Genomic DNA, 25,578 nt, shown 5'->3' with positions numbered 1-25,578 from the left:
AGGCTCTGCTTTGATCACATGAACATACAGATCTGTGGTTCATTAACACCTGGCTCGGATTTTTAGTACTTCTCTGCCAGTCTCGTTCCGCTTGCAACGATGGTCGCTATACTTAGGCCTCTGTGCCCACACAGGCTGATTACCGCCTTATGATTTTGCTTCATACTTAGGGCTGTGCGATATGACGAAAAGCTCATATCCCGATATAAGATATGTATCGTCCGATAACGATATAAATCACAAATTTAACATTTTCTATAAATTCTGTGAGTCTCGGGCAGCTCGACTTGCATGAAATGTTTCCAGCTGGGCGTCGTGTACCTGGAGTCGAGTGTTTTAACGATGTAAGTATTAATTACACGGTGTGCTGCGGGGAAAAGCCCGTTCTAACGTTTGAGTCTAAGGTTTATTTTTTAGCACCTGACGGCTCTTTTTTGCTTCTCATCCGTAAATACTCTGCATGCTCTTTCATGTGATTCAGTTTATTTTGAAAAGTCTCAACAGGATCTTGAGCTTTATTGTGAAAGGTTTATGTGGAAAATAAACAAGCAGACATGCAATGGTTTTACCGTCGTTGTTGCTAACAACAATGCATAAAAACAGGCGCTTGTCCGTCCCTAGTGTGGTTATATTAAATATAAGAGACAGAGAGAACTTTAAGAAATTAATATAGCCACTACAGTGACCATCAAAACGATGAAAAAAATATTGCCTTAAACAGTTTATTTTGCGACACCACGAAACAAACGATAGCGTAAAATGAAACGATAGACGTTTTTATATCGTTATATCGAACAGCCGTATTTATACTAACATTCTTCTCTTGTGGTGATCTGCCAAGTTCTATTTCATTCCTCTGCTTGCCTTCATTCACCTTTCTGACCAACTCTGTCAACCACATCAAGCTCACACAGCCATCACTAGTTTTCCACACTCACACATTCCAAAACTTTGGCAGCTGCCTCCATCTTATTGAACTTGTGACAAGCTGGTGCCACTTTTTGGTTTACTAAATCCATTGAAAATGCCACTGTGAAACTCAAGTATATGGTGTAACCATTCTTTGATGTAACTTCGGTTCTTTTAAATGCCCACAAGTACAATACGAACATGCTGATGTTTAGCTTTTATAATATCAGGTTCATACAAATGCATTGAAAACATCTGGATGGATTAATAATCTATACACTTGATTCAGGATTTGGCAAAATGGATGTTTGCTACTGTGTAATTCCAGTTTAATTCACATACACACAAAGCTATGCATTATGCATTGCAAGTCCTTTCACAGAGTTTGGCTCAGTTTAGAAATCTGTGCACACAGAGCTGGTGTGGATGCTTTCCAAACATCCAAGAGTTTTATTTAGAAGTCTTCCTGAATTCATTACTTTGCTTAGAAGTTTTCCTCTCTCATTTTATCTTGTGAAACATTATTTATCCTCTTATATACTCAACCTCTTTTTATTATCAACCGCCTACATCACTTCAAATACAGACACTCTTTGTCAGAGAATACTGACAAAGCCACATATTATACATTTCTTTAAAATGACATTCACCATTCAAGCCCCTGCTGCTTTTAACGTGTGTGACATTTAGAGATATTTCTCAAAATCCAAAGTCAGAGTTAAGCCTTTTTTTTCCTTTGCCATTTCAGTCACAGCCCAGGCTCTTCTTTTTCCTTCCTATTCTCTCTGAAAAAGCTCTCTAATCCCTTGTCTTTCAGTTATCAGCTGGCAAAACTCAGAAAGAAGCAAGACGATGATTCGATTATGAGCAAAGTAGAAGCAGAAGGTAGAATAACAATTTCGTTAGTTTATATGATTTTAAAGGGCTTTAAATCTCAACGCATTCTGTTTTTACTGATTTGAGGAAACAAGGTTTTTCATTGAATTGTGAAACGATTTTTATATTTATTAAAGCAAGTGGTGTTTTTTTTCAGCTTATTTTGAAAAGATGCCAACTAGGATTACTGCTCTTTTGTCAGCAGTGATAACTTCTAACTCAGTATCTTGTGAGCACTATTTTAATGCTGAAACAGTACATATTTGTCAACTTTCCAGGCTGAGAGTCACAGTAGGAGGCGCACATTTCAAAAGTCCCTGAACTTATAGAAATACATACTTCGATATGCATATTATTCAACCATACTGACATTCTTGGCAGTATAAAAACACCTTAGAGTTCAATTCTTTGAATTATTACAACTACAAAAGTACAGTGTGCTCCTGAGACTAAAAGTGGTTGGACTACATCAGTCTGTTTACTAATAAAACAATCTTGATGCATGCTCAATCATCCAGGTAAGTAAATCTCCAAAAGTTGATTCACAGAGACCTGGTGTTTAGAAAAAATGCGTCTCAACGCATACTCAAGTATCAGAGCAGTTGAGACGCATTTTTTCTAAACACTGCGTCTCTGTGGCTTTTAAACCGCAAAACATGCTGCGCCAGGCCAGTGGACACTCTTTCAAGGATGAGGATGTACACATCTTGGACAGGGAGGAACGCTGGTTTGAGCGCGGAGTCAAGGAGGCCATTTATGTGAAAAGGGAAAGACCATCTCTGAATTGAGGAGGGGGTCTAAGGGTACATCTTTCACCATCTTACAATGCTGTGATTGCAGCCATTCCCCAACTCTCTGTGAATGGTACTCATGGCCATTGATCAGTGGTATTTGGTCAGTGGTTGTTGATCAATGGCCATAAGAATTTGCATAATTAAGATTAAGGAACTGACCTCACAGCCCATTGTTCCTTCAGTGGGCTGGGTTCAGTCAGTATGCAAATGTACTGTTTATAAGATTGGGGAAACCTGTAAATGGTAAATGGCCTGTATTTGTACAGCGCTTTACTAGTCCCTAAGGACTCCAAAGCGCTTTACATATTCAGCCATCCACCCATTCACACACATATTCACACACTGGTGAAGGCAAGCTACATTGTAGCCACAGCCACCCTGGGGCGCACGGACAGAGGCTGTATTCAGATGAGACTGAAGAAGTCACTTGGATGAGTGACGAAACGTTTCTCCCACAAAACGCTATGTCCAGATGAACAGAATCAACTTTTGGAGATGAATAAAACAATATTTTGGCTTGCTGTTTAAACGTGGGAGGAGAAATCAGATGAACAAAGGCAATAATAAAGTTAGAAGATAATATTGAATATCATAACTAGAGCCTTTTGCTTAATTAGTTTAAAAGTCTCAATATCTTCCGTAATGAAAGCAATCATAATTACTGTATTAAAAACAGCAAACTGTAATCCAAGGATCTTAATTATATCAAAAGAAGTACAGGTTTAACTGGTTTTGATAACTTGGGAGGCTTCATGTTCACCCAAAGTAAATCCCTGATCTGAACATCCAAATGATACTTAGATACATGGACAGGAGGAACTAGGGATGGCAAAACCACCTGACCACCACCCAACTGAAAAATTAAAACAACACAGATGTGCCAAAAACTGGACACTCTGAAGGTTGACCTGACTTTGATTTCCTTTGCCCCTTCAAAACAAATATATGGGGATGATTTTTTTTTATAACTCATCCCTTTAGTCTTTAAATTAGAACTCCCTTTGGCAGCTGTGCCCACACAGGACAAGCTTTTTGTTTGTTTGTTTTTTGTCCTACAATACTTAACCCAGTATCAAATAGTTTAAAAAGAAAATAAACAATATGAACAGATACGCCAAGAAAAATTGTATTCATGTCCCAGAAGGACTCATAAATGAGATTTGTTTGCAAAGAGTCACAGAAGCTAACGGAACAGTCGCTGACCTGAAAGTGGCATTGGGACTTTGCTTTCTGACAGCTGTTTTCTCTAAGCTTGTTCTGCTCTGTGATAAAGTGTACATGGTTAAGCGAGCAAACGAGGGGCAACATCATCAGCCTTGACTGCAAGTGACATCAAACCAGCAGGATATCAACGCTTTCCCCCTGAAAATGGCTAAAAGGTGTCACACTGAGTACTGAAGATAATGAAATGGCAATTCAGTCTGAAGAGATTCCCCTACTGCACCAATGGGTATGCTGGTTCAGTCTTTACTACAGTTATATATGTCATCATAGATTTATGTGGGGTTTTTTTTCACATATCATAGTGGCTATTTTAACCAGGTGTTTATGACCGAGTGTGACAGTTTTCTATAACCGCACCATTTAAATTCCTCCAACACCTCCAAAATGATGGAACAAAGAAACAATCAGAGTTGTTTGTGGTTAATGTTCCAACATGTTTTAAAAGTCTGCTGACTCAAAACGAAGCCAAATTATATTTGGTCTATCTGTCTGTCTGGCAGGTGGATTCAAATTTAACAACCTTTATTTATCTCATTTAGTTCTCTACATTTAGGAGTTTTAGTTCTGTCAGGTGGAATTTTGCAGTTGTGCACCTCATCTCTAAGGACATTTATGCAATTGACCTTAACACATAACTGGTGTTGGCGATGCTTGGTAAAAAAATAAAAAAAGACAGTCAAACTACTACAAGAGTATTTTATCTTTCACAGTAAGGTGAACAACATTTGCTTCTTATCAGCATAACATTTAAGACGTGTATTGATAAAAAAAAGGAAGTAAATGACATCTTTGTAAAAAGAGAACCTCTTCCTAAAACTAAATATTTCACTTTCAATCACTTACTTTGAGAACTGATTGCCAACCTTTTAACTACCCTGTCATGTTGAAATAATAAAAGAAACTGCCAGTGTTCTGGCTTTTTTGCTATCTGAGTCTGCTTTCTGGAACCAAGGTGCAAATTGTTACATGCACAGATTGAAGTAAATATTTTTCAACTCTTTTAAGCTCGGGTCTGCAAGAAATAAGACACGTGTGTGGAAAAATAAAAACAAGTGGGGCAGCTGTATGCTGTTATTCTACAGACAAAAAAAAGAATCTGACCACTGTTTCTATTCAGATCAATTATATTGCAATACACCACTGTTCTTTTTTTAATGATTCAGGTCACTCACCCTTAAAGGTTTTTAATCAGGTGTATAGTTGTAGTGGGTCTATACAGCATGTATACTACTCTGTAGAGTAATACACATGGAATTGATGAGGAGACATCAATTTGGGGTCTTAAAGTTGAATTGTGGACGTTAGAGTGGTGAGCTGCTGTGCTGTAAAATGTATGAAAACTATATGTATGAAAGGTACCAGCTTAGGTACCAGCTGTAAGAAGGAAAATCCTGAACCTTCAAAAACATTTTGGAAAACAAACTAAAAACATCAGAGTATCACATTCAACTCCTGGAATATTGAATTGGTCATTTAAGTAGGAGGGGAGGTCGTAATCGGTTTCAGCTGCATCTGAAATAACTAGCTCATGCATTTATTACTTCCAGGCTGGACAACTGTAATTCATTATTATCAGGATGTCCTAAAAACTCCCTGAAAAGCCTTCAGCTAATCCAAAATGCTGCAGCAAGAGTCCTGACAGGGACTAGAAAGAGAGAGCATATTTCTCCTGTTTTGGCTTCCCTTCATTGGCTTCCTGTTAAATCCAGAATTGAATTCAAAATCCTGCTCCTCACATACAAGGTCTTAAATAATCAGGCCCCATCTTATCTTAATGACCTTGTAGTACCATATCACCCTATTAGAGCACTTCGCTCTCGCACTGCAGGCCTACTTGTTGTTCCTAGAGTATTTAAAAGTAGAATGGGAGGGAGAGCCTTCAGTTTTCAGGCCCCTCTTCTGTGGAACCAGCTTCCAGTTTGGATTCGGGAGACAGACACTATCTCTACTTTCAAGATTAGGCTTAAAACTTTCCTTTTTGCTAAAGCATATAGTTAGGGCTGGACCAGGTGACCCTGAATCCTCCCTTAGTTATGCTGCAATAGACGTAGGCTGCCGGGGATTCCCATGATGCATTGAGTTTTTCCTTTCCAGTCACCTTTCTCACTCACTATGTGTTAATAGACCTCTCTGCATTGAGTCATATCTGTTATTAATCTCTGTCTCTCTTCCACAGCATGTCTTTATCCTGTCTTCCTTCTCTCACCCCAACCAGTCACAGCAGACGGCCCCGCCCCTCCCTGAGCCTGGTTCTGCTGGAGGTTTCTTCCTGTTAAAAGGCAGTTTTTCCTTCCTACTGTCGCCAAAGTGCTTGCTCATAAGGGGTCATATGATTGTTGGGTTTTTCTCTGTATCAATTATTGTACGATCTACTGTACAATATAAAGTGCCTTGAGGTGACTGCTGTTATGAGTTGGTGCTATATAAATAAAATTGAATTGAATTGATTTGAAATTAATAACATGTACACTACAGGTGTAACACTGAGACGACTCGTAACAAAGAAATGTAATTTTTCCTGCCTTGTATTTGACTAGGGTCAGTGCCACTACTAATAGCTTAAGTCCTCCATTATTGCACATCAACACGTGCCTTTTCCACTGTGACTTCCGGCACATTCTCAAAAATATGGAGGAGGTTCTAAGAGATAGACAGTTACTCTAGGAGAGTTGGACAGGGCCATGCAAGATCCTTAACTCATCAGCAGGATTGGCATCTGCTTGGCCACTGAATGTCTCTGACCAAACAAATAAAAACAGACTTCATGAAGGTGGCCTGTGAGCCCCACATCCTCCAGCTGGCCTTTTGCTCACAGCCCGGCACAGTGGAGGCATTTACCATAGAACACCAGAATTAGCAGGTCCACCACCAACACATGACAGACAGAGAACTATGGTGCCTTTAAGATCATTCAGCATGACCGGTCTGGCAATGGGTCAGTGATGGTCTGGGGAGGCGTATCCATGTCTTCCTTCAATTTATTTTGTGCTTTTATGACCCTTTGATCAGCAGCACACACACACACACAGACACACACACACACCCACACACACACACACACACACACACACACACACACACCACACACACACCACTGAAGTATAAATAAAGACCAGGGCAAAGCTCAGCGCGAGTCTCTGAGACTGCCCTTGCTAGCAAGAACTCTGTGTGTTTCTCTTCTCTGAGTCTTTACTGAAGAAGTGTTTTAGAATATTTTCCCTAACAATTTATTATTTGGGCACTCTGTGTTTGAGTTTTCAAAGCATTGACATAAATCAGTTAACTTGCTGGGTTACTAACTTAACTTGGAGTGAATAAATCAAAGAAAATCTTTATGCTTTTGTTGAAAATGCAGCTTGAAAAGGATAAGCGGAAGCGAACGGATGGATAGATGGCAATGATATTATATGTTATATTACTAAATACCAAAGTAAAACATCATAGTACTGTTTGTATGCAGTGATATGATATAATGTAAAATAAAATATATAAAACTGAAATACATCATTAAAAAGCATAAAAATTGTTCCAGTAAAACATTAAATAATAGGTAAAACACCCCAAAAAACTATACAAACATCTTTGTCTCCATATATCACAGAGCCACAGCTCAGTGGCCGAGAGTCCAACATGCCAGAAAGCAAGCTTGAAGTGATTTATAATTTTTAATTAGTTTGATATGTTGGTACTCACCACAAACAGGCATTGATAAATGTCAGGAAATGTAAGTGTCGGTGGTTTTTTGCCCTTGTTTAGCTTCTATGTAGTATAAAGTTTCCTCCTTATTACTGGTTAAGGTGCTTGTATTTGTTTTGGTTTTGCATAGCAAATGCAATGATAATCCTGTTATCCTTATACCTGGGCACCACCAGGTTTTATCCGCAAAGGTTTCCTCAGCCGCCTTTACAATCATCTCCAAGACCTATATTCCCTTAAGAAGTTAGTGGTAGTGAGTGTGCAGTTTTAGAGAGTTAGGATTCACTCATTATGTTTTTACATCTGTGGACAAAACAAAAGGACAATCTTTCCCAATTGGCAGTGTCAAAGCCAGTTACTTTCCCTTGGACATGTTTTAATCAGACAGTCAGCACAGTGAGGCATTTCCAGGCTTGTTTTCCTTTGATTGTGCAGTTGTATCAGTGAAATGGAAAATCACAGTTTTTTTTTTAGTTACTTCATGAATCAGAGTAAAAATGGAACTGAATGATCAATGAATTTGAGGCAGCCTTTCAGATGATGAAATAAAAGAGTCAGAAGCAGCTGTTGACCATCTGGTGACATCTGTGCTTACGTCCCATCAGGACCAACATTGCAGACTAGCAAAAATATGGACAGCAAGGCAGAACACCCACTAATAGAGCAGTCTGTAAAGTTAGGAGAGCCCTTTTAATGTTTTTTCATAATTTTTGACTATTTACATTGTAGATTCTCACTGAAGGCATCAAAACTATTTTTTATTTGTGAGCATATTCCATATTTCCATAGTGAGTATATGTTTTATATTTTAGATTCTACAAAACAGTCGCCCTTTGCTTTGATTGCAGCTTTGCACACTCTTAGCACCCATTCATGGCATTCATGAAGTCATCACCTAAAATGGTTTTCCATCAGTCTTGAAAGAGTTTCTCAGAGATCTTTGGGGCTTTTGTCTTCACTCTGTGGTCCAACTTATCCCAAACCATCTCGGCTGGGTTCTGGTGAGCTGACTGTGGAGGTCACACCATCTGGCGCTGCACTTCATGACTCTCCGTCTTACACAGCTCGGAGGTGTGTTTGGGGTCATTGTCCTGTTGAAAAATAAATGATGGTCGAACTAAACGCAAACCGGATGGAATGGCATGTCGCTGCAGGATGCTGTGGTAGCCACGCTGATTCAGTGTGCCTTCAATTATGAATAAATACCCTAACAGTGTCACCAGCAAAGCACCCCCATACCATCATACCTGCTCCTCCATGCTTCATGGTGGGAACCATGCATGTAGAGACCATCTGTTCACCTTTTGTGTGTTGCACAAAGACACAACAGGTGGAACCCAAGATATCAAATTTGGACTAATCAAAGCACAGATTTCCACTGGTCTAATATCCATTCCTTGTGTTTCTTGGCCCAAACAAATCTCTTCTGCTTGCTGCTTCTCATGAGTAGTGGTTTCTTAGCAGGATTAGGGGTTAGGTGAGGTGCAGTTAACTTGCGATTTCAGGGGCTGGTGACTCGGATGAATTTATCCTCAGCGGCAGAGGTGACTCCTGGTCTTCCTTTCCTGGGGCGCTCCTCACTTTCATCGTAGTGCTTGAAGGCTTTTGCGACTGCACTTTGGGACACATTCAAAGTTTTAGCAAGAACTGACTGACTTTCAGTTCTTAAAGTAATGATGGACTGTCGTTTCTCTTTACTTAGCTGATTGGTTCTTGCCATAATATGAATTCTAACAGGTGTCAAATAAGGCTGTCAGCTGTGTACAAGCCCCTGCACAACACAACTTATAATCCCAACCCCATTAAGAAGGCAAGAAATTTAACAAATGAACCCTGACAAGGCACACCTGTGAAGTGAAAAACATTTTAGGTGACTACATCATGAAGCTCATTGAGAGAAAGCCAAGGGTTTGCAGCGCTGTCAACAAAGCAAAGTGTGACTACTTTAAGGAAACTAAAATATGAAAACATATTTAGAGTTTTTAATAATTTAATAATTCATATATATACACACATATATCTAGCTTCATATATTTTATGTCTTCAGCATGTATCTACAAAGTAGAAAGTAGTAAAAAAATAAAGAAAAAACATTAAATGAGAAGTTGTGTCCAAACATTTGACTGACAGTGTACAAATAAATATATTCGAAAAATTTGCCTGGATAGAAGTGGATCAACGTGTTGGATTTCCATCTTTAAAGACTTTTTTAAAAACAAGATTGCATTAACTGCCATTTTCACAGTCTCCTGTTTTCAGAGGCTCAAAAGTAACTGAATAACTTATTATTAATAATTCATTGCCAGGAGAGGATTGTTTGTTTGGTATCCCATGTCAAATGAAGCAGAAAAAAGATAGTGTTGATTATTTATATTTAACAGCTGTTTACTAGAATTTGAATTGTCAATATGAGGTCCAAAGAGGTGTCACTGCAAGTGAGGGAGGAATCATTTGGCTGAAAAACCAAAATAAAAAAAACAAAACAAAAACAACCCAAAAAACCAGATAGCAAAAACTTTAGCAATGGCCAAACATCAGGTATATCTGAAAAAATAAAAACAAACAAACGAACAAAAAGTAATGCACTGGCCAGCTCAGCAACACCAAAATACTTCTCCAGAAGTGCACAGTTTGAAATTTAAAAAATAAAATTGGGGGGAAGTGAAAGGAAAATTAACTTGTACCATAGTTAAGAAGATCAAAAAATTTAGAATGAAAATAATAGCTCATGATCCCAAATATACTACATGATCTGTTAAACACGGAGGCAATGTTATGGCGGGGGCACGTATGGCTGCTAACGGAAATGTGTCACTAGTGTTTATTGAAGATGTGACTGCTGATAGAAATAGCCGGATGGATTCTAAAGTGCAGATAGAATCCATCACTGTGCAGATAGATAACGACCCAAAGAAACTGGAAACGCAACCCCAGAGTTTCTCAAGGCAAAAATATTGGATATTCTTCAATGGCCAAGTCAGTCACCTGATCTCAGCCCAACAGAGCATGCTTTATTAAAGATAAAGATGCCACAGAGTCCCACAATGAAGCAGCAGCTGAAGGTGGCTGCAGTAAAGGCCTAGCAGAGCTTCTCAAGGGAGCAAACACAGCATTTGATGTATTATGTATTAAAGTATCCTAAAAAGTTAAAACTTTTTTTAAACTTCTTGGATTAAAGTTGAAAGTCTACACTTCAATCACATCTTGCTTATGATTTAGATTCATTTGTACAGTTTTTATAAATTGTGCCAGTGTCCAAATACTTATGGACACTATATGTTTAACAGTTAGGTGCTGGATTACAAAACAAACCAACTGACTATTCTTTCTACAGTGTACCACTGTGTTATCTAGCAATGTGCTAATCTGTGATTGCATACTGTGAAATAGTTTTAACTTCTACACACCAGCACCTGCTGAAAACAAAACTGAAATCACATCATAATTTTTCCTGCAGGATCACGAAACGAAGCTTGGGGAATGGACGGAAGTCATGAAGAAAAAAAAATGTCATTCATTATAATGTGACAGTTGGTTTATAAGCTGCACCTGTTTCACCACAGGAGTCATGATTGATGATTGTCTCCTCAAGATTAATTCTTGAAATCAGTCATACATAAGCCTACTCTAGCAATCTGAGCTGCAGATCAGCACACGTGAGAAAGTTCCAACATTAAAAGGTTTGCATTTCTATGCTTTATGGTGCTTTGGACCTTTTCACTCTGTTATCAATAAATGTTAGTTATGATGCAAAATCACTTTGAGTAATGTAATTCCAGTGTAGGATATAAATAGATAAGCACAGATTTTTAAAGCAAATTTAATAACCCGACTTGTGTCTTGGTATTTAGTGTATATATAATTTCAAGGTTAATAAAGAAAAAATGGACAGAGGAGGAAATCAATGGGTGAGGCAAAAGAGAAACACACTTAAAAATAAAACATTGGAGGAGTTTGGTTTGTTATCATCGTAATTTAATTTGTCGAACTGCCTTATAGTTCAAACTTTATATTATATAATGCTTAAGAGCTACTATGACAGCTGTGCATAAAATGCAAATGATTTAGTGTTATGAATAATGATTATTTCTGAGCAAAATTCTTCATTCCTACCGTATCCTGACACCCATCAGCTGTATTTATAGTCCTTATGCCACGAGCCAGCTCTGAACCTTTGCTTCTGGGTCCAGGTCGGGTTGAGTTCAGTACTGAGTTTTACCAGTGCAGGACTCGAAGGTACATCATAGATGTAAATTAACATATTTTAAAAAACAGCAGCCAGCATGCATATTAATACCACTGCCCATGCCACCAGCAGGTGACAAGGAAAGCTAAGTTTGTACATTTACAAATCACAGCTTGCATCAGCAAGGTTCTCTAATACAGTAGCAGTGGTTATTACTCAAAAGCAAGGGTGTTTGTATGTATGAGTGTGTGTGTTTATAGCATCTACACCAGTAATTTATCACATGAACCAATAAACCAGGAAAATCTCAAACACTGTGTATGTGTCAGCCATTACCTAAGGGCTTTCTGGAGCTGGTATTTTGAAGATGTATGCATCAGGGCATATGAGTTTATTAACAAGTGTTCAAGTAGAAACAATGACTCACCACAGTTCTCCTCATCTGCTTGATTTCCACAGTCATCGATACCGTTGCAGTGCATGAGCTGAGGGAGACAAAAGGTCAGGTTCCCACAGGGGAAATATCCTAGTGGGCAAGTCCTCCTCTCCTCTGTCATATTGAGTGCTGTAAACAAAGCAGAAAAGCAATATGATTGAATAGAAAGTTTCTGATACTCTATTTTATTCCTGTCAAATGTGTCAGTAAAATGTAACATCTATCAACCTCATCTTGATATTTTTGTGAGCTCCTGAACATCCAGGCTGCTGTTCTTTCTGCAATCCATAACGAGCTGCTGTACTTCATTAAGCAATCTTAAATAACTGATGTACTTCAGAGACAGAACAAAATATATTACCTGGTGCCTGCATCAAATGTAAAATGGGCTTTATGAAACATGGACGTCTTCTCTATTCTTTCATTCGCACTCTAACTATTAAAATTACATACTGAGTCTGCCTTTGGTTCAAAAAACAGTATGTGGGCCCAACTTTAGGTTATACATTAAACCCAGTGTTGGGGAGTAACGGAATACATGTACCGCCGTTACGTATTTAAAATACAAAATATGAGTAACTGTATTCCGTTACAGTTACCGTTTAAAAAGGTGGTATTTAGAATACAGTTACTTTGTTGAAATAAATGGATTACACGGCGGTATTTCCCTGTTTCATATTGTGGCGGGTCAGGACTGTTTGGGTTTTGTTTGACAGCTATCTTCTGTCGTTCCAGGCGGCAGCGTTACGGTTGCCATGGTTACAGGGTGACACTCTCTCTCTCTGCGTGTTTCCTGGGTGAGAGAGCGCCTTTTTGTTGCTGTTGTGCTAAGCTAATAGGCAGAATGCTACCGGTATAGCTCTAAAGAATGTAGCATCATGGGCAGTGTAGTCCGTGCTGCAGGGAGAATGGACTGCCATACCCGTTATGTGTCTGTGAGCGAGGGAGGGAGAAAAAGGAAAAGTACGAGCTGTCATCGAGCAAAAACGGGAGCTGGAAGCATGTAAATATAATAATAACCACTGCAGCCAAGAAGAGTGCCTGACCAGCCCAGTTGTAAGTAAGCTATTAAGACTCGACTGTACACAGTGTTCGTGTTTTCCTCCAAAAACAATAAGTTCCGTTGGAGCAGCTTTTCAATGCCTCTCTCTGTCTCTCGCTAGCAAAGTTGACCCAGACAACAAAGTAAAGCTAGTTTTCGGCTACGAGCCGACACAGAACCCACCGTATTAGTCAGAGGTCCCTTTACTACGTTTCGGAGCCGCGGACCTTCAGTAACAGTAATAAATCACAGCAATAGTACATTCATGTTGTTGTAAACAGCATGATAATATATTAAGTAATCCAAAGTATTCAGAATACGTTACTCTCATTGAGTAACGTAACGGAATACGTTACAGAATACATTTTGGGGCATGTATTCTGTAATCTGTAATGGAATACATTTTAAAAGTAACCTTCCCAACACTGATTAAACCTATACTGGCATTCCTGGACTGACACCCAATTATAATCACAATCTACTCCTTTTCTTCAATCCTTTCTCTTGCCCTTAGCGCAAACTGTTAAAGTAAAGTAAATGCAGGTTCTTTATTTGGTATTATATAATGTGTTTGTGTGTGTTCTTTAAATAATATTTTGGGATAATAAACAATGCCTCATGTTGTCAGGCCTAAAAGACCTGCTCCTGACTTGAAACATTGCACCTTTGAGGTATCAAACAAGTTGAACAGCTGAAGGTGGAAACTAATCAAAAGGTTTCACTCATGGCATGCTGCACATGCTCGTATTTCTGATTATGTTTACAATAAAGTCCCCTCACACTTTATTTTCTGTGAAAAAAACAAAACAAAACCATATCAGCTTCACATCTTGAAACCTGATGGCATGAAATTAGATTCTGTCGAGTAAAAGTCACTGAATTTTATACATCAAGCTGGACAGTTTCATTATGCTGAAAGTGCTGGGAAATCATTTTAATCTCTTTTTTATTTTGATAACATCTGGTGTGCCCAACATTTCTGCCTCCTTTTTGTTTTTCCTGAAAGGAACTAATACAACACCAGTGCGCTAATACCAGGCAGGGTTAGCAGCACCTGCAATCATAAAATAAACATATGCCCTTAATATTTAAAACAGTTAAAATCATCATATTACTCTCTAACACTATCAGTCTTTTCTTGATTCTTCCTAAATCACCATGTTAGAGATGGATTATGAACAATATATTAAAATTTAGCTTTCAAAACCCCATTATTGTTTTTTAAATAGTTCAATCTGTAATTTAAATCAGTTTGGGAATACTAACATAGATCTCACACATCAGTAGTTACTCACTGCAGCACAATAAGATGGCATGCTGGCAGTGTTTAAAGTCTAATACATAAATAAGAATAACCCAAATCTCCGATGTTTGGCTTCTTGCTTTTTCCCTCCTCAAAGAACGAAAATTAAAGCAATTCTTAGACGTTAGCTTTTGCCTGTAGATGGTCGTGCTGTCACTTAACCTAACTGCCAACAGTCTTAAATAGGTGTAGGAAATATGAGTGGCTGTAATTTTAAATGAACTTTTCAAAAGAAGTGCATTTACACAAATTTGACAATGAGCATGAGCCACTCTGCAGCCCCGTTTAGAGAAAAATTTATCAGCAAGTTTTATTTTTAAGCTCAAGTAAAAGGCAATTATATCAGATATTTAGTTGCTGCTGAACTTGTAAAGCAGAGTAGCAAAGGCAGTTTATTTAATTCATTGGATTCAATTGAATCCACTGTTCCAGAATTGAATAAACAGTTTTGTAGTTTAACATTTCATTTATCACTTTTAGTCTTTTAACCTAGGTTTCTAGAAGCCTTCTGAGACACTTGTGCAGGGAAGGGTTTATATTTTCATTTAATTTGAGCTCATCATCTGTGACAGCTGATTTTCTCCTTGCTCATCATGAATTTATTTCCTCTGCGACGGCAGAATATGTCACATAAGCATCTGCATCAGGTTAAACTAGGGTGATCAAACACATTCATTTCTGGTTAACTCTAAAAGACTCGCTATAGACAGACAGGAAGACTTGCTAGCCTTGCAGCATAAAGGCTGCAAAGTAAACGATTAAATTCTCCTTTGAAAACCAGCATCTGAACACATAACCCCTAATCCCCTAATGTCTAATGACTTCTACTTTATTCAAACATAGCACACAATCTCTCTTTAACAGTGGAGAGCTATAAAGTATGACAGTATCACGCACTGTAATAATATATATTAGATTCGATTTTTTTAAAATAGAAAATAAAATACAATCAAAATATATAGCACAACATAAGTTTTCTGATAACTTGCAGGGAATATTCCTTTAGAAATCACATGGAGGAATGCTTCTGTTGCATTACCATTTAAGATTATTTACTGACTAAACTTTTCACACTTTATCCCTAAATGTTTCTAGCTATTAGCCAATGGAATTGTATACGTGAAGCCAAACGTTCAGCTCACATTGCTGGATATTAAATGGTCTTGTCTCTGCCAAACCCCTATTGCAAGCTCTGTTGACACCCCTTAACCAGACTATTTACTGTAGCGAAAACATGTCCTTGCCTTGTTTTGTGTGCAACACGCAAGAAAAAGAAACTTCAGCTGATAGTGTCTGGACGTGATCGTTGTGCCTCTGCCAGTGCCCGATGTTCATAATAACTGAACAGAGAATTAAATACTCTGAACGTACTTGGCTGCCGATGATATATGAATTCCTTGGTGATAACTTGTCTGGTTAAAAGTGACATCCACAAATAACAGCCACAACAAGCCATTTCAGAACTTTACATTTTCAGTTTACTTCCTCAGTAAGCTGAAAATTAAAAAAAAAGTACCAAGTAATTAGCAAACTGTAATATTTAGCTAGATAAAAACTTTTCACATGGTTAATTCTTTATAAAGGTCTATAGCAATTATAAATACCAATAAATATGACAGTTATTTGGTTTTTTTGTTTTTTTACTCTAATTGTAACTTGATTTGAAAATCAGTTGCTTACTTTCCTAGGACACATATCAGATAAGGTTTCTCTACATTCACTTACTCATATTCTTATTTAACATTAACTAATCAATGATCCCATTAATCACTCTTCAGGACTGGACAGTGATTGTACTACACAGTATAAGAATAATAAAGCATATCACAAATAACAGTGAAAATTATTCTATTATTAATTGTACACTCTTATATCAGCTCGTTTCATCAGTTGTTTGTCTAACATTGTTTATTTGTAATATTTGCACGTAACCGTTCAGTTACAATATGCTGTTCCTCAATATTTAGACTGACACAAGTACATTCACTTAAATGAGCGTGCAATTTGTATTACAGATAAGCTGCTCATCTAAAAAAAGTGTGCTATTTACACTTTGAGCATAAACCCTTCAGGCGGATAATTGCTGTTAGGGTTACAGCATAATGAAGAAAAAAATGGAGGAAATAACTCTTTAATATGCATATTCCCCAAAATTTAATGGGAAGTTTCACTACTTTCCTAACTAACTATCCCTGACTTTTCAGCTGGCATCAAAGACCAGCTGCAAATATTCAACATTTATGCAAATAGATGTCTTATATGTTTACTTATATGTTGTATATATGTCATATGAAATAATAATGCATTTAATAACAAGTTCAAACATGGACTCAAGTGAAAGAAATGTGAGAAAATTCATTAAATATGCTCTAAAATTGATCTGCAACTACTCAGACAGCTCTTATACTATATTGACTGTCTCTGGGATCGTTTCAACATGCTGCAGCCCCACAAAAGCTGATAAGGAAAGAGGTAAGCACACTGACAAAAACTCAGAGAAGATGGTTTGCCACAGATGTGGTCCAACAGTTTCTACTGACTGATTGTGAATTATGGTTCCAAAGAGCTTTGTGGCAATGCTCTGTGAGATTCTGGGATAAAGCCAATCAGCTGTTTGACTGTGACAACATACAAACTATGCTCTTAATGGGCTGTTTTCTGATGCGACAGATCCATTTTTCACAATACAGCACACAGTATAGACATTTTGTCTTCCAGTGCATGGTTGTATCTAGAAGATAATCAAAGAAAATGCAGCTCATTTCTTCCATGACTAGTTTTAGCGTAAAGTTCAGAGGTGATTCAAATGCAGACACAAGAAAACAGGATGGAGACAAAGCTGACATTAATTAATGTAATCAATTCTACACACCAAAAGGCACTGTAGAGTGAGCACCATACTCAAAATGAAGTCTAACTAATAACTTGGAAGGATCAAAAAGGAAAACAAAGCCTCGGGGAGTCACACAGAGACAGAACCACTGGGGCGGAAGGGAAACAGACAAGTCTGCAACTGACAAAGGATGCACAGGGCTAAATACACAGAGAGCTAATTGAACGCAGGTGAAATTAATGAGTGTGGACAGAGGATCACAAATGAGGCAAAAATCAACAGAAAACGCAGAAAGTTATCAAAATCAAACAAGAAGTCATTGCAAAGAAACCTTAAGAGAGACAAAGGGAACCAAAGACAGCAGTCATGGGGGAAAAAAAGGAATGAAAATTATCCCAAAGAAAATCCTGGGACAGGTTATCACTGCCCTGCTGTCATTAGTTTATAAGCTGTATGACAGTCTTAAAAGCTTCTTCTCAAACCTACAGCTGAACACGGAGTGGTGTGTGATCAGTCCAAATAATGCACTAAATAGGTTTAAAATCTCAGGGAGATATTAATATCCCAAACATTTTCTTGGTCGGTGACTTCATTTTGCAGTGGCTCCGCTTGGACTACACTCAGCGACAACAACTGGCAGACTTAACTCGGTGTTCCCTTTAGGTTTCCCCCTGCTCTAAACCTTAATACAGGATGCCACACAAGTAGCAGAGAGTTACCGATACAGTAGTGAATGCACTGCTGTTTTATTAGATTATGACTGCTTTAGATTAAGAAAAGCGAAGATAATTCCAAAAAAAAAAAATCTAACAAATGGCGAATTCTCTGCAGTCCAATAAATGTAATAAACATGCAAAACAAACATCCTCAGACCCACATGCATAATAACATGAAATGGGACTGAAGACATTAACTGGGCATGTTTATTGATTACAATTACGTCCACATTTAGATAAGATTAAATTGTATAATATTAGAGGTGGTTATTAGTGGGTGGAATAGCCATTGCACCGAAAACGATTTTAAATACGACCAATTCAAGCTATCGTGAAAGCAACAGAATTATCCTGCTACATCTTCTGTCATGCATTCGATAGAAACCCTGGAAATCACTATTCTCTCTCTCTCTCTACCCTTTTTGTTGTCCGTGCTTATGTGAAAGATATTTACTTGGATTTACCCGGCGGCTACTTCTTAAAAAGCATTATTAGAAAATATGTTCCCTTTAAAATTGGTGTGAAAAACAATAGATTTTGGAACACTTGAAAAAAGATAACTTATCTACAGCCAGCCCATATTTTCGTGATGAAAGAAGTTGTTAAACTTACCCCACACTCCGTAAGCGAATGCCACAGCTATATAAACTTGCATCGTGGCGCTTTGGTTTTTTTTTTTCTTTTTTCTTTTGCTGAATATCGCGCGGTTGAAGTAGTAAGAGAGCAACGCAATGGTCGTCTACTTGTGCAAACTGGGAATCTGTGCGTAAAAATGTCACCAAAAGTTTGCCCTTGCGTTCCTGTTACGTAATAAACGCGTGGACCGAGGTACTGTCAAACGCGTGCGATGCAGATGCAGCTAGAGAAGAACCCGTTGCCACTTTGCAAAGTCGACTAGGTCTGCAGCCAGCTCCACTAGCAGAGGGGTCTAAAGAATCAGTTGCCATCTTCTGACGCACAAGCCGCAGCAGTACAGGTGCAGCGCGCAGAGGGCGCTCGCAGGAGAAAAGGGGGTGGGGGAGCAATCTGGGTCTCTGAATAAGTATAAGTATAAGTATTTATTTATTGTCATTGTCAGAAAACAATGAAATTGCGTTTGGGGCTTCCATACAACCCATAAATAAAATAATGAAGAAAATAATAAATACCCCTTAAAACCCAAGTGTAAATATTTAACCCAGTGTGACTCCAGTGCAATAAGACAATCCTTAGCAACAACATGAGAACATGACAAGTAATGTTCATAAGAAATTCAGACAAAGACCTGAGAAACATGACAAAGTACAACAATGCAACCCATTCAATATTATTGTACTGTGAGATATGATGTCAGATATGATAGTTATCTATTTAAGAAAGGGGGGGCAGGAGGGGGAAAGAGAATAAAGATATGATGCACCCATGCAGACCAGTTCAGTGCTATTAAGAAGTTGGATATGGTTATTGTCCGTGAGAGGGGGGCAGAGAGTTCAGGAGCCTCACAGCCTGTGGATACAGGCTGTTGGCCAGTCTGGATGTTCTGGCCTGTATAGACCTGTACCTTCTCCCTGAGGGCAGCAGGTGGAAAAGGAAATAGGAGGAACAGCTAAAGTCCAAAAGCAATAATCAGTTTCGCTGATCAAATTTGTAATCAGTAGGTGTTTGTACTGAGCGCTAAACTTTAATTGTGCAGCACAGCACCCTGCAGAGTCTACAAAAGCCTCAATGACAATTCATGTGTTAGTAGGATCAGAGGAGTGTATGTGAGATCACTGAAAACAACGTCTGAGTGTGGGATAGCGCACACGATTTTCCCCGAATCACCCCCCCACACACACACACACATTAAACATTTTCCTGTATTATAGAAATTAAAAAAAAAAGAAAAAAAGTTGGTATGTTTGGACAAGGAGAAAGAATGATCAATACCGGCAATTAGATACAAAACAAATATCTGAAATATCAGATTTAATTATTAGCTTTAACGCCGTTCGTCACACAATAACAACAACTCATCAGCTTGCTTGTAAGTTGAAGTATACTTTTAGTAGTGCTTGTTAAAGCCAGTGTAAAAGATGTACAAGATATTATATGTAGGGTAGATTTACATATTAATGTCTGTGTGTTTTAACAAGTCAATATAAATTATGTATGAATGAATAAGAACCTGTGAATATTATCACTGCAGGCTGCATTTTGTCTTTCACCGCATGCTTCACTCTTTTGCTTTAAAAGGTAGTGACTTGCTGTTCCGATTCATTCTCACTTTAGTGTTATTTCAAGACACAGCTGCTATTTTCATCTAATAAACTCCCCAATGAACCAACTGTATGCTGCTTGCCTGGTGCCTGATGGCAAACAGACACTCTTGAATGTAATGGATCAGCTGTTAAAGAGTCTTAGTTTTATGCACTTTGTGAGACCAAAGCCTGAGCTAAAAGAAATCCTGGACTTACTTGTAGTCAGAAGTCATCATGGGCATGAATGTAATGGTAATTTTGGGCTTACTTTTTACTGACTTTTCTAATAATTATTCCATGTACCAGTAACTGCTTTTTTACTGGTTTCTTTGTTCTTCGGAATGATTGCACAGTGTACATCTTCAGTGGCTTAAAAAAAAAAACGGATTGGAACAAGGGTTGGGTGCACCGGTTTTAATTTATTTTGCATTGTCTCTCATGCAAACAGGGTCAAAATACAAGCTAATACAGATTTTTTTAAAAAAGAATTTATTTTTCCTTTTGCTGATATTCAGCAAAAGGAAATATCTTCTGGATGTCAGCCACTTCCTTTGTCTGCTGGTGGTACATACTGCGCCGTGGCCTGTCTTTCCATGATGGTTGCTCCTTTTCCTGCTCTTTCTTGGGTTTCTGCTGTCTGAGGTATTCACTGAGCACATGGTTGGTTGGAGCCTCCTTTGTATGGGAGCAGTCACTTCTGGGGATCCTTGGGGATCAGGACAGTCCAGCCTTCAGTTAGCCATTCCGGGTGTCCCTCATCAAATAGCAGCTGGTTCATCTGTGCTGCCAGATGCTCGCCAAGTGCATTTAGCCAGTAGGTGTGAGCCATGTCAGGGCCTGGTGACAATTCTTCATACTGTAGACACTTTGTTGGATGTCTACTGCTGTGATGGTTACTGGGTCCTGTTCAGTAAGGTTGCTGTGGTCTGTTCTTAGATCAACTATGAAGCCACTGAGCATTACCTTTGAGTTGTGTCCTTCTCCCATATGCTCTTCCAGTGTTGCTCAATCTCCAGCCATGGTGGCGCTATACTCATATTATTCTCCTGCCACTAAGAGTACACCTTGGATGGGTCGGTGGATGGGTCTCCAAGGCCCTAACCCTAACAGCTCATATAGTGCCGAATCACAACAAAGTTGCCTCAAGGCAGGACTGTCCAGCCTTCAGTGTAGGGTCTCTATATTGTAAGAGACCCTACAAAGACCCTTCAATAAAACAAAGAAAACAGAGAACCCCCCCCCCCCCAAATTATATCACCCCTTATGCAGTCTGGCAGCAGTGAGAAGGAAAAACTCCCTTTAAACAGTAAGAAAGCTTTAGCAGAACCAGGCTCAGGGAGGAGTGGACATCTGGCACGGCTGTTTGGGGGGGGAGTAGATGAAGACAGGACTGAAACAGGCTTCAAAATTGACACTTTCAAGCTTGACTGAAATTTGTAGTTTTCCACATGAACAAACCAATAAAAAAAATTAGAGAAAGATTTTATGGTCAGAAGAGACAATTGAGCTACTTGGCCACAATAATAAGGTGTATGCTTGGTTGAGTTTTTCTAACCTAAGAACACTGTACACACTGTCAAGTATGTGGTGGTAGCATCATGGTCTGGGGCTGCTTTGCTGCCAGTGGTGCTGTCACTGATTTACACAAAGTGGATAGAATAATGAAGAAGGAATACCTCCAAGTTTTTCAACTTCACCTGAAATCAACTAGGTAGTTGAAATGTGGACATATTTGGGTGTTGCAACAAGACAATTATCAAAACTGCTTTATCTGAATGGACAAGACAAGGTTAACCTTGTGCTTCTAGAATGGCCTTCTAGCCAAAGTCCTGACCTCAACCCTATTGAAAATTTGTGGACAGTGCTTAAAATCTGGGTCCATGCCAGGAAACCAACCAATATAAATAAATCTACCAATTCTACCAGAAGGAGTAGTCAAATATACAGCCAGAATCATATCCAAAGCTTGTTGACCTACCTGTGGTCAAGGTGTAACTTGCTAATTTAACCAAATATTAGTGGGTATTTATATATAAACCTGAGCCTACATATATACATTTGAACTGTGTGGATTAGAGAAAATTTCAAAATCAAACTTGTGCACTTCATTTATTTGTTTAAATCATTAAAGAGCTACGCAGCACAGTCATTACACACTGGCAAAAGGAAAGTTCAAATACATCTTTAAAAGCCCCAAATTATCATGACATTCAAGTCCATGATGAGTGCATGACCGCAATGGTATACTTCACACAACCAGAAACATGACTCAAAATAGGTGATATTGTTGCACTGTGTTTGTTAGAAGCATTGTTGCTGTCCCTAAGTTGTTAAATAAACCTATTATAGTTACTTTAATTGATCCAAAGGCTGACATTGATTGTTACATCTCTACTCAGAAACATAATTAAAAAGAAAGGCACGATTAAGCAATCATTGCTGCTGTTTGGGGGAAAAAAGACAGAAGAAGCCACCTACCAACTCTAACCAGCCCTGACCTCAGTAAGAAGTCTTCATCAAACAGGAAAAATAAAGAATAAACAATATTTGCTATGGTGTACTGGAATTGCTGAGCATTACTGTACTTCTAAAAACAGGAGGGTGAATTCTTTTAAGGGTTTTTTTTTAAATTGAGGTTGTTAACCTCCTAGGACCTGTCGTCCACATATGGGGACATCACATTTTGGGTTATTTAGACCAAAATACTCAATTTTGCTCTACATGGGCCTGATATCCACTTACGAGGACATTATACTGCTGCTGTTCTATCAAAACTTTAAACGAATATCCTCATATGTGGCTCTTATTGTTCTTAAAAACAAAAATAAGGTAAAAACAAAAAATCTGGCAATTCTTTGTTTTTACATTCATTGGGCCCCAATATGCCCAGAAATCAAAGAGAAATTAAAAATGCATGTTGTGGAAGAGTTTGGGTCTTAGGAGGTTAAAGAAAATACCACAACACTTAGCATTGACAGCATTAAATATCTTTGTTTTTAACCGTGTTGTGGTTTCTAACAAACCTCAGACTGTAAGATCAGATACAAACAAGCCCTGTGGGTGCTTGGCAAGCTGCAGCATTACATAATATTTTGGCAGTCAGTGAATTACTTACATTACACCACTGACGGCTTCCTCAAGGAACTCATCTTCATATCTTTTCGCTGTTCTTTGAAAAGGAAATTGCATATTTATTTTTATGCTTTGCTAGTATGCAAATTTCCCCTTAGTTGCTATTTGTGGGTGCATGATAAGCCCTGATTTTACATATTTAGATTTAGGGGGATTAAGGGAGGCATGTATACTTTCTCACAGATGGGAAGTCACTATTTCCCACTTAGTGTTAACTTAATTAGAATTAATTTTAGACTTTAAGAGCAGTGTTTTAGCAACCCAGGGAAGTTTCTATTCTATTATCAAACCTGAATTCTAGCATGTTCATAGCTGATGTAATGCGCTTGATTTTAATTACAGATATAAAGAAAAAGCATTAGAACAGGTTGTGGACCTGTGCTATCATGTATTGATTTGGTGGAATGTTTATAAAAAATAGACACTGTATCAATTTTAAAGAGGTAAAGGTCTGATAGATATCTGAAAATCACCATGACATTTTAAATCAGAATGCTGTTCGTTTGATAGTGCATTAAAAACTGAAACCTCAGTTCTTTAAAACGCTCTACAGTGTGACTTTCCTTTATTGTAAAAGTTAATTAATATATATAAATATATGGAAAATATTAATATGATTCCATAATATGTATAAAATGAGTTTGGACCCTAATGCCTATTAAAAGATAAATAGTTATTATAGAGCACAAGTACTGTATCACAAAAATGACCTTAAAACTTTATCTGTGAAATTTGAATGCCTTTTTTCACCGAGAAGATTTCTGGCACACTGAAATTGTCATTCTTGCTATGAAAGAAATTACTGAAGTTGTTATCTTCTACAGAACAAAGAAGTGTTCATCAGGCTGAAAATTGAATTACTAATTTCAATGAGAAGGAAGAGATCATTTTCAAAACCCAGCGGGCTGATTAGATAAAGCTGTGTGGTGTCAGTATAGCTAATACATGATAGATGTCATGTTATTCTTTTTCCTGGATAAACACTGAAGTATAAAAGAAATCCAGTGACACATAAAAAATGTGAGATTTAAAATAATTTTAAGAGCTGAGCGAGCAGCAGCTTTGTTTTGTGTTAGAGGTTGGCCTTATGTGACCTGCACTTTGTGGCGCTTGTTGGTATTAGCGTTGTCTCTTCTTTCCAATTCTGTTGTTAATTCTTGTCATGAATATTACTCACACTAAAACCGTCATCACAAGATAGCAAGGTTGTCTGAATATACTTATTAATTTGTTTGGTAGAACTTGGGAGAAGAAGCTAAAAAAATCCCCAAAACAAAACAAATCAACTAAAGTATTGAACTTTAAATGAACGCATTTTTTTGTGTATATTTACTTAAGTTCCTTGTCTTTTGTTATCTTTGTTTAAACTGTAGTACTCCCTGCTCTTGGAAATTCAGAAACAGTAGTAGGTTACAGTTTATCCATTTTACAGCATAAACATGCAGTATCCAGTTTTGGTATACAGAAGAAACACATGCAGTACGACACTAACACAGTCATAAAAGGAGTTGTGCTGCAGCTCTGGCTCTTTTGTCAGGACAGCTGTTTATGTAAACTGAAATACTTTATCTCTCACCACATTCAACCATGATGTGGTCAAGACTACTATCAGTCTATAAGTATGAGTGTTCTTGATGAGTTAAAGAAGCAGCCAAGAAAGTGATGAAAAAATTATATCTATTGTTATAATGACAGACACTAAAGCATGTTCATACAAAAATAACTTATTTACCCCTTCATAACAAACATGCAATGGCTTTCTTTTCATAATTTTACACCATAAAACAGGACCTCTTAAACATGTGTGTGGTGGTCCCTTTTGCGGAATTTTTCATGCTGTTATCTGCTACAGAAAATGAACTACTTTGTGGTTAGTCATCGCATCTAAGTCTGAGTTTGTCATGAAGAGTATTATGAGGAGGGCCCAAATGCAGGACATAAAGAAACATGGCATAAAATAATTACTTGACTACCAAAAAAAACCCCACCAAACAAAACATGGTGCTATCAACATGGTATCTTATGCTAAACACAGAGAATAGCTGGGAGGCTGTTATGTTTTGTGTTTCAAATGTTGTGTTATAGGCGAAATATAGATTCTCTGCTGGGGGACTATGTTTTCTGTGCAACCTATTTACCATACCTTACTAAACCAACTGAATTAAGCACAAACTAAGTGCAGAAAATATAGTTATGTTGTCATAATTGGTTC

The 25,578-nt window shown here is 38.0% G+C and overlaps 1 protein-coding gene across 1 annotated transcript in view; it reads right to left on the bottom strand.

Annotated features, from left to right (window-relative positions):
• The window catches only part of rxfp1 (relaxin family peptide receptor 1), a 72,798-nt gene extending 53,816 nt beyond the window's left edge, over positions 1-18,982 (bottom strand). The window contains exons 1-2 of the mRNA XM_040010098.1: positions 18,628-18,982; positions 12,113-12,250 (exon numbers count right to left, since the gene is read on the bottom strand). Coding sequence (XP_039866032.1) covers positions 12,113-12,250; positions 18,628-18,670 — 181 coding nt within the window. The 5' untranslated portion in view covers positions 18,671-18,982. The remainder of the gene's footprint in view (positions 1-12,112; positions 12,251-18,627) is intronic.
• Between the last annotated feature and the right edge of the window lie 6,596 nt (positions 18,983-25,578).

The sequence above is a fragment of the Simochromis diagramma genome, unplaced genomic scaffold (genome assembly GCF_900408965.1).
Source record: "Simochromis diagramma unplaced genomic scaffold, fSimDia1.1 OVJJ01000585.1, whole genome shotgun sequence".
NCBI lineage: Eukaryota > Metazoa > Chordata > Actinopteri > Cichliformes > Cichlidae > Simochromis > Simochromis diagramma.
This window is presented reverse-complemented; position numbering and strand designations above follow the sequence as displayed.